General features: G+C 33.0%; 1 protein-coding gene across 1 annotated transcript; it reads right to left on the bottom strand.

Annotated features, from left to right (window-relative positions):
* Window positions 1–16,017: 16,017 nt before the first annotated feature.
* On the bottom strand, window positions 16,018–16,371 carry LOC143613470 (cysteine proteinase inhibitor 5-like). Its single transcript, XM_077087164.1, has one exon. It carries the CDS (start codon window positions 16,369–16,371, stop codon window positions 16,018–16,020), a length of 354 nt encoding a protein of 117 aa, XP_076943279.1.
* Between the last annotated feature and the right edge of the window lie 392 nt (window positions 16,372–16,763).

Genomic DNA, 16,763 nt, shown 5'->3' with positions numbered 1-16,763 from the left:
CCATCACCAGTTTGTCAACCACCATGTACCGGCACCACCCAAACAGCGCCACCGCCATAATAAAAAGCGTTTTTTATCTTTAATATGAATATTATATTGCTATATAAAAATACAAAAAAAGGGTTTTTTTATATTGTGTTATTGGTTGTTCATTGTGTTTTTTAATTGGCTTTTTCTATACATTGTGTTATAAATTTTGGTCATTGTGTTTTTCAATTGGTACTTATATTAAAGATAAAAATTAAAACAAAGGTTGTGTCATTGTGTCTTTGTGCTCAACATTTGCCTTTCTACTTTCATTGTGTTGTAGTCGTTGTGTAATACGTTCATGGTCTTTTGTTCGGGATTGACATGTGTCATTCACTTAATTTGAGAAAAATATTATTACATTCATTGTGTATTGCGTCCAAGTCATTGTGTAACATGTAGTTTCCATTGTGTTTTACGTTTCAGGTCATTGTGCTATATGTATTTACTATTGTGTCTTACGTTTCAGATCATTTGTTATATGTATTCATCATTGTGTCTTACGTTTCAGGTCATTTGTTATATGTATTCATCATTGGGTCTTACGCTTCAAGTTATTGTGTAATATGTATTATTCATTGTGTTTTAGGTATTAGATAACCTGTTATTTTATCATTATATTTACATATTATTATTACACAACGGTGTCATTAGTATTAAAAAAAACTTAATAATAAGTTAAAAGACACAATGATGACAAAAACACAATGACAAACAGGAAGATACAATGACGAAAAAGACACAATGGTAAGACAAAAGACACAATGACGCAATTTTTGTTTTAATTTTTATATAACAAAATTATATTCATATTAAATATGAAAAAAACGCTTACTATTATGGTAATTTTTTTTAAATATCATACGAAAAAGTTATAGACGTTTTAAAATATTAGGAGAATCAACATGCGACTTGCATGTGGAGAGAGAAAATATGTACTATTACTTTTATACCATTTTATCATTGGTCTCCATTTGACATATGCCAATTAATTATGGCTTTTTATAATTCTCATTTTTGTTGGTGTTTGTAGAATAGTTCAAACCTTTATTATAAAACAAAAGAATAATTATGTTACTTCTATACATTGAAAAAGAAAAATCACTAAAAAAATAGATTATGTTTTGAAGAAATCCAATTTTGCACCTCCAACTGGATTTTTTTTAATTATTTACATCCTGAACTCTTTTTCATATGTAGTGTAAAATACAATACAAGGTTCTTCTTAATGTATCGTGTACAAAGATCTTTTCTAGAGTAAACGCTAGTATGTGTATTTAATGCGTTTTTGAGAATGTCTTTCTCCATCTCCTTTCTCTCTTTCATATCCTTCCAACGGGTGCCTCATCTCTCCTTCCCATCTTCATCAGACCTGATCTTCTCAACATGACATGTTTGTTGCAGGTTTTATGCTTGCTACAGTAAGATCTGGCTTGTTGGCGGAAAGAAGGTGAACAAGATCTTGGCATTGAATGTCGACCATCTTTCTTGACATTGGCTTGTCGTCTTCTCGGTCTCTTTCTTTAAAGTATTTAGTGCTATGTTTTGCCAATCGTTGTTGGCGCTTCTTCTCTTCCCCATGCCAGTTGGGCTTTCTTAGTTTGTTCTTTCTTTCTTTAGGCTTCGGTTCTTTGTCTATTAGGCTTTACTTGTGTCTAGGGCCGGACATGCACAGTGGCCCGTGGGTATTCTCAGCTCATCATAAAAGTTGTGTATAACGTTTCTATGGTCATATATAATTGCTTAACGATGTTCTCTGGTTGCTCCCCAATCTCTCTGAGCAACCACATTGATTTAACATGATTTGGAATCGTTTACCCATTTATGTTATAATGCATTATAACATCTCATTTATTTGTGAACCACTTTCATTATCAAATCCTAATTTAATTTATCTTCCCTGCATATTCTCCTCCCCGATCTATCCTCTCAATCACTGGTTAACTTTCAATTACCGCCCACCATCATCAACCTCTCCTCTCATGCATCAACTACCATTATCACTTGCATCAACCACCTTTTTTCATAACACAAATATTTGTGTTTATGTTTGTTCGTTTAAAAAAATCAACATGTTCGTGTTCGTTTATGCTCGTTCGTTTAAAATCTAAAAACTCTATAGATCTCGATCAATTGAAAGAGCCCAACCGTTAAAAAATATAATTAACATAACAAACTAATATATACGTATTAAATCAAAATAAACGACATTCAAAAATAAAACAAATCATTACAAAATATAAAATAACAAAACGATTAAAAACAAAAGCCTTACTAGTGCTGCCACTATTTGAAATAATATTGTTGAGGTGATGTTTCAGTTACAATTGTTGAACAGAATTAGCTGTTTACTGTGTGCCTGCTTAATCTCTATGTGATGTAACTAATTATGTTGAATTTTTATTATATTAATAATCAGATGATTCATTTTTCATTACTTTGTTATTGCTGAACAGATGTCATGGCTGAATTTGTTCACTAAGTTGTAGAAGATATTTGACAATAATGGATACTGCAGTATTTGCGTCATGAAACTTCAAAGGAGCCATAGGTCAACTTAACTCTTGGTTATCCGTTAATAGACCTACTCATTCGCGTGATCCATTTAATGACAACTAACGGAAATAACTACATACAAACGTAAATAAAAAAAACAACTAAAGTTTAACTCAAACTAAAAAAATAACATAATTTATACATTCATCTTACCTTTAATTTCAATACCTAAACACATCACTCATGAAAAAAAATATGTTCCTAATAACTTAAAAAAATAATAAAAGTAACTTGCGTAATAGGTGAGGATAAAACTAGTTAGTTTATATTCTAATACTGCTTTATATTAAACTAATGTTTATGTAGACTAAAATAATGTGTGTGATTGATAATTAATATGTGTTGTAAACAATATGCACTAGTTTAATATAAATTATACAAATTAAGCGTCAATTGTAAATTGACCAATATTGAGGGTTTATTTTTTTCTTTTTCTTTTTTTTTTCAATACCGTTCAAAGGTTTTTTAGACGACGCAACTTGTTAAAAAGAAAACATATAAGGGATAACTAGTAATTTTTTTATTAAATCTATATAATATAATATAATATAATATGTATATTTCAAATTTAGTAAACTTGAATATATCATCTAAAAATAACAATTTCAGTAGCATTAACCTTATAAACTACCATCATGCCAAATTTCTTCAACAAGAGAGAAAATGAATAGCTTATTCATAATCATTGAGGCCTAAGTGATAAAACCTCTGTTTAATTTACGAAAAGATAAAATCACATTGATTTCACTTTATTAGGATACGAAAATTTTGGTGAACATAATGATCAATGATGGACAACATCATAATTTCCTTAAACCAACTTGCTTAAAGGATTTAAGTACCATACACTTTAAACATTTTTTATGATTCTCATCATCAACAACGACTAAGTACGCATATACCCCCTTTCCCTTTCCTGCATTACTTTTGGCCGTAAGGATCAGCTTGTAACGCTTTCCAACTTTAATCGATTTACTGTCACCACTTTCCACACGGCTGAAGACTAGCGATGTATGGGCCTGCGAATTGTGTTCTGTCACCGCAAACTTTCCAACTTTCACCACTTCTGGGTCCCTCGGGCTCTTGATCGGGGTCCAACGATTGGAAAGCGTTTGGCCACTAGACGCAACAGAGATGTTAAAGAGAACTGAAACCAAGAACAAGATGAGTATGGTAAACAGGAGAGTATGATTGCTTGAACCCATGGTATGAGTAGGAAAAAGAAATTAGAAATAGGGTGTAATTAAGAAGGAAATAAAGACGGTAGTTCTTGAGGATTTAAGAAATATATATAGTGGTAATGCATTGTATGAAACATGTGAGATATGCATGTAAGAAACATGTGAGATATGACTGTAAGAAACATGTGATGTATGAACCAATATTAGTTAGTAACGTTTTTCTTTTTGTATATTGTTTTTGGAATGACAACTTTTTTATTCAAGAAACTAGCAACGTACTAGAACCAACAAACACAACAAACAAAAAAAAACTAAACTTACATCGAAAAATTACACAAATCATTCCAAGAAATGCTATAGAACGGAAAACAATATTTGATCCAAAGATAACTCAAAGATTAAATGTCTTCCATAGTTTTGGATAAGCTTGCTGGTTTGCTATAAAAAATCGCTTCATTTGTCGTCTTCTAAATATACCAACACGCCGTGAGAATATTCTCGGGAAGCTAACCTTAGACTTCTGACGGTCCAAACGACTAGTGTCTTGCACCTTAAGAAGGTCTCTCACCAAAAAAGCAAGGATGGAAGGGATGTAACACCAATTACTAATAGATTGCCTAACAAATGTGGCAAAATAAAACAAGACAAGTAGATGATCACTAGTTTCATCTGCTTCATTGCATAATCTACAAGTAACTAAAGCCACTATAGATGTAGGGTAGTAAAGCTACTTGCGGATCAAGAGACGCGCCTCGCGGGTCTCCAACACAACCCGCAGATTACCATTGAGCATCCGTGGGAGGGACCCGCGAGCCACACAAAGGACTCATCACACGCAAGGTCCTCACATGATATGGAAGAGCAGTTGTAACAAACTACTTCTAGAAGATTTCCTTAATATTCCCTGATAGCGACATCGACCAATGGGAAGATGACACCTGGACATCTGGTAACCGTCTCCAAATGTGGCCAGACTGTCACATCCTATAAGCGCTCGACACGTGTCCATTCAGGTAGCAAAGGAATATCTAGATAGTGACAACTCCACCTTTCACCTTCCCTCCACCTTCGGCTATAAATACTCTAGTCATCACTTTGAGGTATTCATTCACTCCCATACTCGAGTCATCTCCTTGAGGTAGAAGAGCTCTCCTGTTGAAGACTTGAAGTGGAAGGCTGAGCTGAACCTTCTACCTTCCCGCTAGCAGAAATAGGAGGATCCTCAGAAATACTTCTGGGAGGCGCATCCTCCAATTCTGCCACCACCCCCTAGAGTTGAACTCCTGCATCTTCAGTAACTTCAGCCTGCGACTCAGACTGAGGTGATGGAGGATGAGGAGCAACGAAAGTCACTGATTCAAGATTTGTTAAGTCAGAAAAAGGTTACTCCAAAGCAGTGGAAAAAGAAATCAGCGCATGAAAGACTTAAATACCTGCAGACTCCTGAGGAGTGCTTTCCATGACCCGCTCGCGAAGGCGGGTCCTCTTAAGCTTTTTTGGAGCAGGTTCCTCCTCAGCACGCTTTGATGCCTCCCCACCAGCGGGATCATTGGAAGTCTGAGTTGCCTCCCCACCAGCGGGATCATCGGCGTTCTTGGGCGCCTCCCCACCAGCGGGATCATCAGCGTCAGAAATTCCCCCATGACCGGATACACCAGCGGTGTCCGCCTTCCTCTTGCGGCGGCGGGTGAGATTTGCAATAGCATGCAGAACTCCCGCATAATAACCAACTGAATTATCAGGGGACGATGACCCTTCACTAGACGAGTTCTCACTAGAAGAATCCTCGCCAGAGGAAAGGATGATCGCCCCATTTGAATGCATAACGGTAAGAGGACGAGGGTTCAAGATATACACACCTTGAGCCACAACAGATTCATTGACCCAGGGTTCACGGCGCCCGCAGACAGGAAAACTAAAGTTTTCCTTCGCCTGATCAAGGATAGGCACCTGCCTAACTTCAAGCGGGAGCTGGTACATATTCCCAGCAATCGTGGGGATGAGGACTTCAAAAGTTGTGCTATCGTCTAAAATAAAAGCAAGTTTAAAAAAAAGGAAGGATGAAAAGTGAAAAAGACAACTTACGTGCATCATCCCTAGAGAAGTACAGGATCTCATCAGGATAGGGCCACAAACGGCTCATCCCCACCAACACCAACGCAGACTCCAGAATAAGACCCATCAGAGTGGGAGTCTGCGTAAGAGTGGTGTACCATTCTTGGTCTTCCATATCAGCAATAGGAAGATTAGAAAACTTCCGGGTCAAGGACCGGTAGACCATAACGTCTGGAATGACATCCTCGTTGATCCAAAAGAATTTCATCTTCCATTCGTGAGCGCTCCATGGAGGCTCAGTCCCTATCGCCTTCTTCATATTAGCGCAGCTGAACCAGCTTTCATGGACCTGGAGCTTGTAAATAGCAAGGAAGCGATCAACGGGAGGCTCCACACCCAACGCCCGACAACAAAACTCAAATGACGCAGTCTCATGAGCCCAAATGGGTGCATCTGAGATATGTGAATCTCAGTTGCAGTAAGGAAACTTCTCAAGAACTTTGTAATCGGCAATTGGAAATTGCCAGTAGTAAAAAAACTCTCCGTACAGCACTTATGGCTGGAGGTTTATCGGCCGTTGAACCTGGAGCACGAAGCTCCGGTTTCCACTCCGGTGCCATCCCATAAAGATGGGTGATATCTTGGAAATCCCCTTCTCTCCAGTTAATCTGGATATTCTCTATGGTGGATGGAGGACCTTCTTTCTTTTCACCAGCCATAAGTGCAGCAATTAACGGTTTGTAACGAAGAAATCAAAGAAAGAGAAGATGGAGAGTTTTTAGGAAAATTTTTGCAAGTAAACTGATAAATGAAACGCTCACCCCTTTTTATACACATCGCAATTTATGCGATGTAGAAGGATACAACTCACCTTTATGTCATCGTCCAATCAGAAGATGACACGGTAGGCGGGAACTGACAAAACACAAAATAATTTTGAATCAGCCACCTAAAAATACGTTCAAACATCTCGAGAGTCACCCCTGACAAGACTCAGACTGAAACAGTCACATCTCAGACGATGAAACAGTAACCCTAGTCTAAAGGTAATGAAAAAAAATCTGCGGACCAACGAACTCAACCCATACCAAGGGTCAGAGCAGTGAGTCCTTAATTCCACCCGCGACATCGTTCTTGGAAGAAACAATGGACTGGGGGGACTTATAGAAGTAGGTAGTAAAGCTACTCGCGGATCAAGAGACGCGCCTCGCGGGTCTCTAACACAACCCGCGGATTACCATTAAGCATCCGCGGGAGGGACCCACGAGCCACCCAAAGGACTCATCACGCGCAAGGTCCTCATGTGATATGGAAGAGCAGTTGCAACAAACTACTTCTAGAAGATTTCCTCAATATTCCATGATAGCGACATCGACCAATGAGAAGATGACACCTAGACATCTGGTAACCATCTCCAAACGTGGCCAGGCTGTCACATCCAATAAGCACTCGACACGTGTCCATTCAGGTAGCAAAGGAATATCTTGATAGAGACAACTCCACCAATCACCTTCCCTCCACCTTTGTCTATAAATACTCTAGTCTTCACCTTGAGGTATTCATTCACTCCCACACGCTCTAAGCTATTACTTGTATTCATACTTATTTCCGATCAGTACAGTACTTACTCTCACGCCGGAGGGTGGTTACGGGAAGACCCCCCATCGTGTCCTTCCCTGACGAGACTCACGGTGTTCTGTTTTGCAGGTAACTTGCAGAAATCTGACCTCATCATACTCAGTGGACTCACAGTTGGGGAAAACTTAGATCTGAACTATCCAGTTCGATATAGTGTTTCTTCACCCACATTAACGTTTTTTTTGTTAAGCCCACAAGATTCGAAACCCAGTCCATTTATGCTTCCCATTCTAAAAATGATTCCAAACCCGATCAAAGGGCCAAGACCTATCCGATTGAGAGTCCAATGCCACATTTTGCACCCATCTCAAACAGGCTACATAATCTCGCGTCTCAACAAACAAACTAATCAAGCTGCCTTAATTTATCTTTGAAATTTTTAAAAAGGTTAGGAATGACCAATTTTAATAGTCTTTACAAAATCCAAGATGGTAACTAAAACCTGATTTTATCTCCCCTACCGATTTCTCCTTTTATGAGACTTCTTAAACAAAGATTTATATATATTTGCCAAGTGTAGAGCTGATTATTCAAGCGCGGCAGAGCCTGCCAAGACCTCGAAAAAGAATGCATAGTTAAGATAACTTTTCGCCAAAAGGCATTTGGTTCGGTTTAGCTCATTTCAATATCTCTTCACTTAAAACAACTATTAGTAAATATAAATAAATAATATATGTAGTTGTATATAACTAGCAAGAAATATTGAATCAATTGCAATATACTATGGTACTTCATGACCAATAATTTCTATTTAGAATATAGTAAGGATAATTTGTTTTATACGAGATGAATTTCATCTAAATTAAAATGCTCCAACATCTTCTAGATACAGTCTGATTGATTTAAAAATATCATTATAAAATGCTCGGCTCGCATATAATCTATTTAGGAGATACAATGCTATCATCAATATATATTATAATGTTTCTAAGCATGATAATGTTGATTTACTTAATTTCTCAAGCTTTTAGTTGCTGGATCTTATAATAACAATGCTTTATAAAATTTACAATCCGGAATGAACTTCATTCCATGTTGGTTAATCATGCATACAATGCACTATTCAAGAGTTTTTACAACACGTTATTGACTGCCTTCCATGTTGACCAATCATGCATATAATTTTACTCTTCAAGAGTTTGACACATAAACTTCATGTGTTTAATACATCATTTTTATGTCAAATTCAAAAATACTATAAATAATCATTTTATTATTATTATTCTATATTGTATAATTTTTGTACTATAGTTTATTGAATTTTACCATATGCTTATTGATGCATAGGAATTATATCATTAAGATGTTTACTTTTAAGCATTAAACCATCTTAGGAAGCTATCGTGGAGTTCCATTGTATATTTTATTCATCAATGTATACAAGAATTATAATGTACCTGAATCCGAATTTATATATTGCAATGATATTGTTCTCGGGAACTTATTTTATATGAATTTAGCAATATAAATCCTTAAGGGATTTCTTACAAATTTCATTATCATTATATCTATTAAATGCAAATCAAATAATCAATTCTCTCTTTTATTACTACGCCACTGAAGATATACATCTCCTCATTTTTGTGCCATAAATTACGCCTAAAATTGCATAATTTCATTTTCCTTGTTACGCTTTCGCAAGAAGACTCATTTGTATACAGGTACAAAAACTAACACGTTCGTAAGAGAATTTAAATATGCATCATTTGCATATTTACATTTTGGCCAATCATTTCATATTTAAGCTATTGGTAGGTGTTAGTTCTTGATCCTCATTAGTTGTCACACCCCAACCTATGGTGGAACATGCCGAGACACGATATAATTTGTATCATAGCTTAAAAGACACTAAAAATAATATGTGTCAATTTCTAATTTATGCATTCAAATCATTGTACACAAGATTTTCACAAAACAAAATAATTCAAAGCATTATATCAAACTCAAACTAACAAATTGTTCTTTGTTTTTATTAAAACCTAAGGTCTAAACTAAGTCTTCCAAAACTTCACTTCATCCCAAATAGCTACATGCGATATGCGTAAAAGTAGATATATTTTGTCAACACAAAGTTGAGCAAGAAATCACAATTTGAGAGATATATAATAATAAAAATAACAATTCATTACGATATTATGCATTACTTCAACTAGCATAGCATAAATAAAATCGTTTGGCCATGATTCATCGTACACAATCAATGACTACTAAATAATAAATACAAATAATGGTGTCCTTTGACCATGATCCATCTAACACGATCTATGGCTACTAAGACGGCATATGATCATACTATGAGGATGAGTATGAGGATGAGGATGGGGATGAGATACTAACCAACCATAAAAACTGTAAACATAAAATCAAGTAGCATTTAACAACTAATTGAGCAATATCACAAATATAAAAATAATGGAATTGAGTTTGATAATTTAATTGAGTGCATAAATAACTTGGGTTTTGTGTACGCATAAAGTCCCCAAAACAAAAATAGAAAAAGGGGAGTGTTATTACTCACCTTTATTGGCAAATGAAAAGATCAGGTCTTAGGTTAAGCTTGGGTGAGTCATATTGAGTGATCCCTAAATCCAAGTTGTTAATGCTTCTTTAGAATGTGTTTGATAAATAAAGATTAAAGAAACATATAACACAACTAGAAGTTGAAAAAGAAACAAGAAAAAACCGGAATCAGTTTTAGGCAGATTTCTGTCACCAATTGCATAAATGTTTAAAAATATCAATAACTTCTCAAAAATTATAAAAATATCCAGTCAAATAAATCATTATGTTTTGAACAACTTTTATTTAATAAAGTGCCACAAAGTTGGACCCTAAATATGCCAAAACAGCCGTTTAATTCAGAGGGTACGAATCTGCATACTGTTTCTAAAATATTGGTTGTGAACTCATACAATTGAATTAAAATGTGTAAAAATAATGATTAGAACCGTATTTCAATGAAGTTTATCATAGAATCAGGTCTAGCACATTTTCAGTTTTTATGAACAAGATAAGGCCCTTTCTTTGATGGCTAAATCTAATGTCAAAACTAAAACATTGCTAGAAGCAATGCTTTAACGGTTTTGAAAAGGATTTTGATGAAATAAAATTTTGTAATTTTTAGGATATGATGATATAACATTTATGAGTATATATCATTAATAATACCTGGGCCCTTTGAATAAAATATAATAATTCAAAACAGAAAGCAAAAACAAAGATGTAAGAGCGTTTCAAGTGTGATCTTCGGGTAATCAATCATCTCCTTGTATTCTTTGTCCCATCCACCCTATACACCATGGTGTAGGGATTATGTTGATTCCTAGACATGATTGTGTTGTGACCATTTGATTAACTAGTATGCACAAGAATTAAAAAAAATAAAGGAAATAGAAATAAGATGAAGAAGACTTAATAATTAAAATCTTATCTTTGAAGAGGAAATAAAAAAGAATAATTCTCAAGAACTTGTCAAAGAGTTTGCAAAAATGAATGGAGGAGTAGGCTTCTGTTTATACTAAAAGGGTGATGCTACTTTAATAATTTTTTGAATGATAAAATTGATTGGTAGCAATTTGTGAATTGATTTAGGGAGGTGGTTTGACCCTTTTAAAAGAGTTTTAAGAAAATGGTAAGAAAGGATGTTACAATTAATTTGATGGATGCACATGTTAGTTAAAAGTGTAGTGCAACATGCAATGTGTCATAAGTGTCAATATATCCATTAATGATAAAATAACATAAAATCCAAAACTTTATTGATTAAATAAGAATCCGAATTACATTGAAATTTAAAATGGGCCGGGTTTTCAGGTTTGAAAATTAAAAAATGTTACATTAGTTTCATTATTTCAAGAGTTATATTATATACAAATATATCGGCGTAATTTTCTTTAGATCCCATATATTTTAGACATGATTTAGTTTGAGATCTCTTTATTTACGGGTACCTGATATTCTTCTAGAACGGTCATGTCTATTGTCTCTTCAGGAGACCCTTTTATTATATCTTGACTTGACCAACTTGCTCCATTTCATGGATTTTTATTCATGAAACCAACTGTCTACTACGTTTAAGGAGTGTCATAGACTCATTACCAATATGTTGTTGTCCTTATTGGACATTAACATAACTGGAGCATTAACAATTGATATATGCGACTTGTTAGTCACCCTATTTAGTTAAGTGAATGCGTCCGATAATTGATGCAATAATCTTGGTAAATGAATTACCTTTTAAACATTTTGCTCATGTTTTTAGTTAAAGGATCAATGTAATGTAATGATAATTTTTACAACCCTTTTTTTATTCTCAACTACTTTTTATCTGCCCTCATGTTGAGAATATTGATTCGCCTGAAATAAAAAAATCAGTATATTGAGTCATAAAAAAATTCCACTTTTAATGGTTATAAGAAATTACTTATCAATATTTATTCATGTCTAATCTAATCTAATGAAAGAAAAGAATGAGGATGATATGACAATCTCACATTCATTGTTGGTATAATCATTTTTCTCATTCATCATACTTATCTATGGGTTATGGGCAAAACCATTTTGAGAAATGGGTTATAATTTCTATTCTAATTCTTTAATTTCTCATCTCATTCATCTTAGCTATCCATGGGTCACAGGTCAAAATAATTTTGGCAAATGTGTTATAATTTTCTTTCTAATTTCTCTTTTTATTTATCTACCTATCCATGAGTCATGGGTCAAAACAATTTTGACAAATGGGCTATATTTTCCCTACTAATTCTCTAATCTCTCTCTCATTCATCATCGCTATCCATAGGTAATGGGTCTAAACAATTTTAGAAAATGTCGTATATAAAGAGATTTTTTCGAATTTGTAAATTTGAGATTCTAAAATTCTTATTTTTTGTACTATATATTTTATTTTTATACCTTTAATTTTGTTCATTTCTTTCGAATAACGTGCTTTATTTATTTTTATTCTTTGACAAATGCCGTATAATACACGAGTTTAATAGTTAGTATAATATATAATCCCAACTTTCTTTGAGATCCCATCTTTATGCATTGTGGTGTAGTAACTGCAACATGTATTGCAATTTTGAAAATTATAGATGGGAAGTATTTGGTTCTGAACAAAGACCAATGGCAATGGGGAAGAAATAGTAAAATTTATTGACCGGATGTGAATTAATATTACATCATGTAAAAACACATATTCCAGCATGTAAAAATCAATGTTTACTCTCATGATTATTGGCTTTGCAATCAATTGTAGATGTTGGCCATCATCTTCAACAAAAAAGCAACTTTTTGTAACATTCGGCACATGTAGTTTAACACTTATTTCATTAATAATTTAATTAAAATGGGAATTAAGATTACTGCATTTACCAAAATAATCTAGAATAATGTGCTTACTATCTTATTAGCCAAGCTACAAGTCATGCAAACTTCAGGGTGAGAATTTGATAACCATCTAGACGATGTATCGATTTCAAAGTACTAAATGGTATCATATTTGGATACACATAACATTTTATCACTTCCATAGTATATTAGATATTTACACCCAACTTGGTTAATAATTAACTTCTCCTTGAGAGCAAACAATATTGTATGTTTATTTACCATAAAGAATCTTCTGATTCTTCAATATTTTTTCACATCATCAATGAACTGAAATGGTCTAACCGGTCAACCAATATATTAGCAGTCATGATCCACAAACTTGTGGCTTACGATCATATATGCTTTAGCTTCACATATGCTTATATAATCCACGACATAAAATATAAGAGAATAATGTATTATTATTCAAGTATTTATGTTAAAACATGTTTCTCGTATTTTATTCTCATATAATCGCTCCTTTAGTGTGCCACTTGTTGTGGTTTGTTTTAATATTAATATGGTTGATCTCAATATCAATATGAGGGCCATTTAAATTTCTTCAGTTACTATGATCATGACATTTATAATAATCGTTGTACAATAATCACATCATTAACATAGTTAATCTCATTATTAATATGAGCATCATAACAATTTTTTATTTACAATAATCACAGACTTTACACGATTATTATATCATTTCATTCACTCAAGGAATGAATTATTAACCAGAAAAATTTCATGGTTACATCAATAGAATTTTCTTAATTATGAAAATGATCGCGACCTTTACACTGATCAATTCACTCTAGGAAATGAGTTAGCACCACACAACTTTCATGGTGAGCGTCTTCATGTGGTTGTTTGATTCATTAAGATTTAGTGGCTAACGGTCTAACATCTTACACGCTTTCATATGCCTATAATCAGTTTTAGGGAATCTCACATTTCGGGTGTCATGCCTATACCTCAAACTTTTTTTTTTTCAAATTAGCGGGATTTTAGGCATGCTTATACGCTTTCTTGAGAATGATAATAATATACAACTATGATCTTCTATTAATTTCTTTATTTAAGGCTTATAATATTGGAACACTTTATATCCACTAATAAAAGCATTATAAATCATTCTCTAAATTTAAGTTACATTGTAGCCTTCAAAATACTTACTACATGACATATACAAACTAATAATTCATATATAATGATAACAATGTTTTGCAAATTAATGTTTTGCATCAAAATTTAGTTATCAAATATTTAGTTGCAAACATACATATGTCATTATTATATTTTAAATGCATAAGAAGAATTGTACGTAATAGTAAAATTTGATTAGCAAAAATATATCATTTTCTAACTTTCTTATGCACCGCGCTGTTATCATGTGGTAGCTATAATCTTGTGAGTCAACGAAACACTTTTTTCTTATTTGTATATAGTTTTTTTTTTTTATTAATGGTGAATCATGGATCTCATATAACTATTGACAAAATATAAATAGTTACAAAACAAATTATAGCTGTTGAACATGCAAAGCCATAAAGTCACAAATCATCTTAAAACACCATGATTTAATGATACTTGTTACAAGTATTAAATAAAATATGTCACAAATCGTCTTAAAATGCCTTGAGCAAAGGATAATCGTAACAAGAAATAAATAAAATATCACAAAGGTTGTTGAAAGACCCATTATCTTTTGTATATTACAATTTAATCAAATAAAAGGGATGATACAATTTATTCAAGTAGATATTCATAAATCAAGTTATAATGTGTCTCTAACATATTCAATAATTTAATCAATTTCATAACAATATCATATATTTTGTAGATAAACATAATATAAATAATCAAGATAATATAACTCTAATGCCATAAAATGAGGCCATGATTCTCATGAGTATTAATTCAAATACTAAAATCATTTTGTATAATACATTAATTATCATATGCGACACTAACATGCATTACTTAGTATTGCATTATTATGAAAAATGAATCACGAAAGACATATGTAGATGTTAATATGCCATTGAATAACTAATAAACAGAAATGTTTTATCTTACTTTAATTATTTTTCTTTACAAAGACATGTAGATGTATGATATACATGCAATTTTTAGTATTGTTAGAGCATTCTCATCTCACATCTTATCCCTAAATTAAAAATTACAATAAAACTCACTATATTTTTTCTCTTCATTTCAATTAAATAATACTTTTTATACTTTTTATCATTACCTTTTCTCTTTCCTTCACTCACAACCACTTTCAAAATATATTAAAAAATTATAGGGGGTGAACAGTAACTTTTCAAATATACAGAAAAATCATTACTTTCTTTAAAATATGAAAACTCTTCACTCACAACACCCTAAATCACTCACTAAATTATAAAAACACCCCTCACATAAAAAGAGGGGTGAGATGAGAATGCTCTTATATGTGTCTAAGCGCAACATATTAAATTTTATGCATAATATCGATAAATAAAATATATAATCACTTGTTCTTACAAAAATGCTCATTCATTGCCTAATGATCAACACTTAAACCATGAATCATGAAAAGATCGTTCGCATTTTAAATCGACACTTATATTTTAAAAATGTTGATATTCTTTTTTTAATATTCAAAATCCTTATTGGTTAAATGCGTGACAAAAGAAGAAGAAGAATTGATAATAAATCTTTTAACACTACCCAAAATTTAATGAACTATAACATGGTTTATGTGTGAGAGATTAAAGAAAAGAATAATGAACAATAAACCTGAATTTAATTCAAAATTGTATGAGTTACAATATGGATTTTGTTTAAGATGATTAAAATAAGAACAATGAATATCAAATCTTCACATAACTCTAATTTGTATAAATTACAAAACGAGTTATATATTTTTATAGAATGTAGACAACAACAAGACTTACCTTATGATTATATTACCCAACCCCGAAAGCAATTCATGGTGATAACATGATGTAAAAAAATGGCCTTATAAGATAATGGAAGAACTCAATGAGGTGATAACGTGATGTAAAAAAATGGCCTTATAAGATAATGGAAGAACTCGTTCATTGAGCATCCAAGATCAAATACAAGAACCAAAAAAGACCTGTGATTTATCACATAAAATTCTCTCAATATCCTTATAATTCATACAACTCAACTTGCTTAACACCTAAACAGGTCCTCTAAATGAAACAAGATGCATAAAATCTTGGAACTGCCTATCGGAAACAATAGCTACATAGTTGCTTGGTTCATTATCATCATCCGTATTACCATCATCTTTGGCTGCGATTGTTAGATTGTAATCTGTTCCGATTCGTGATTGCATCTCTCCATATACCAACTTGTCGAAGGAAAGTCGACTCTTGGCCTCAAAGTTGTGTCTTGCTACCGCAAACTTCCCGACATCCACCACCTTTGTGTCACTCAAATTCATGATGGGCCTCCAATCAGAGACAAGTGTGTCGCCTTCCGAAGCAAGTGAGATCTTCAAGAAAATGGAATTCGGTAATAAGATGAGCATTATAAAGAGCAGAAAGTGAAAATTTGTAGGCATTTTAAATGTGAGAAAAATAGGAATGAAAAAGTAAAGGATGAAGGATTGTGGGAATTTATATTATTAAGTTCACATGTAATATCATGTGACATGTAAGTTACCATGATAAAGTTAATTTATTTAATTATCTTATTAATTACTTTTTTTAACATATTTTATTTATCAATTAAGGATAATTTTTGAATAATAACTAGTGGTAGTGGTATTCGACCTGTGTGTTGTAGTAGAGACGCAACATAATTTGGTCGGTATTAGTTCGGTTTGTTATGATATTAGTATGGTACCGGCACTTGCTATAACAACTGAAAGAGAAAACTCATAATAAATATATTTGTAATAAGCCTAAAAGGTATTAAAAC

This window comes from Bidens hawaiensis, unplaced genomic scaffold, assembly GCF_021521415.1.
Source record: "Bidens hawaiensis isolate Kalapana, Puna unplaced genomic scaffold, B.hawaiensis_p1.1 tig00037552_1, whole genome shotgun sequence".
Lineage (NCBI taxonomy): Eukaryota > Viridiplantae > Streptophyta > Magnoliopsida > Asterales > Asteraceae > Bidens > Bidens hawaiensis.
The sequence above is the reverse complement of the archived record's forward strand: the minus strand, read 5'-3'. Positions and strand labels throughout refer to the sequence as shown.

Coding starts and splice junctions, on each gene's coding strand:
- LOC143613470 (XM_077087164.1), bottom strand. CDS start 16,371: ATGCTCATCTTATTACCGAATTCCATTTTCTTGAAGATCTCACTTGCT.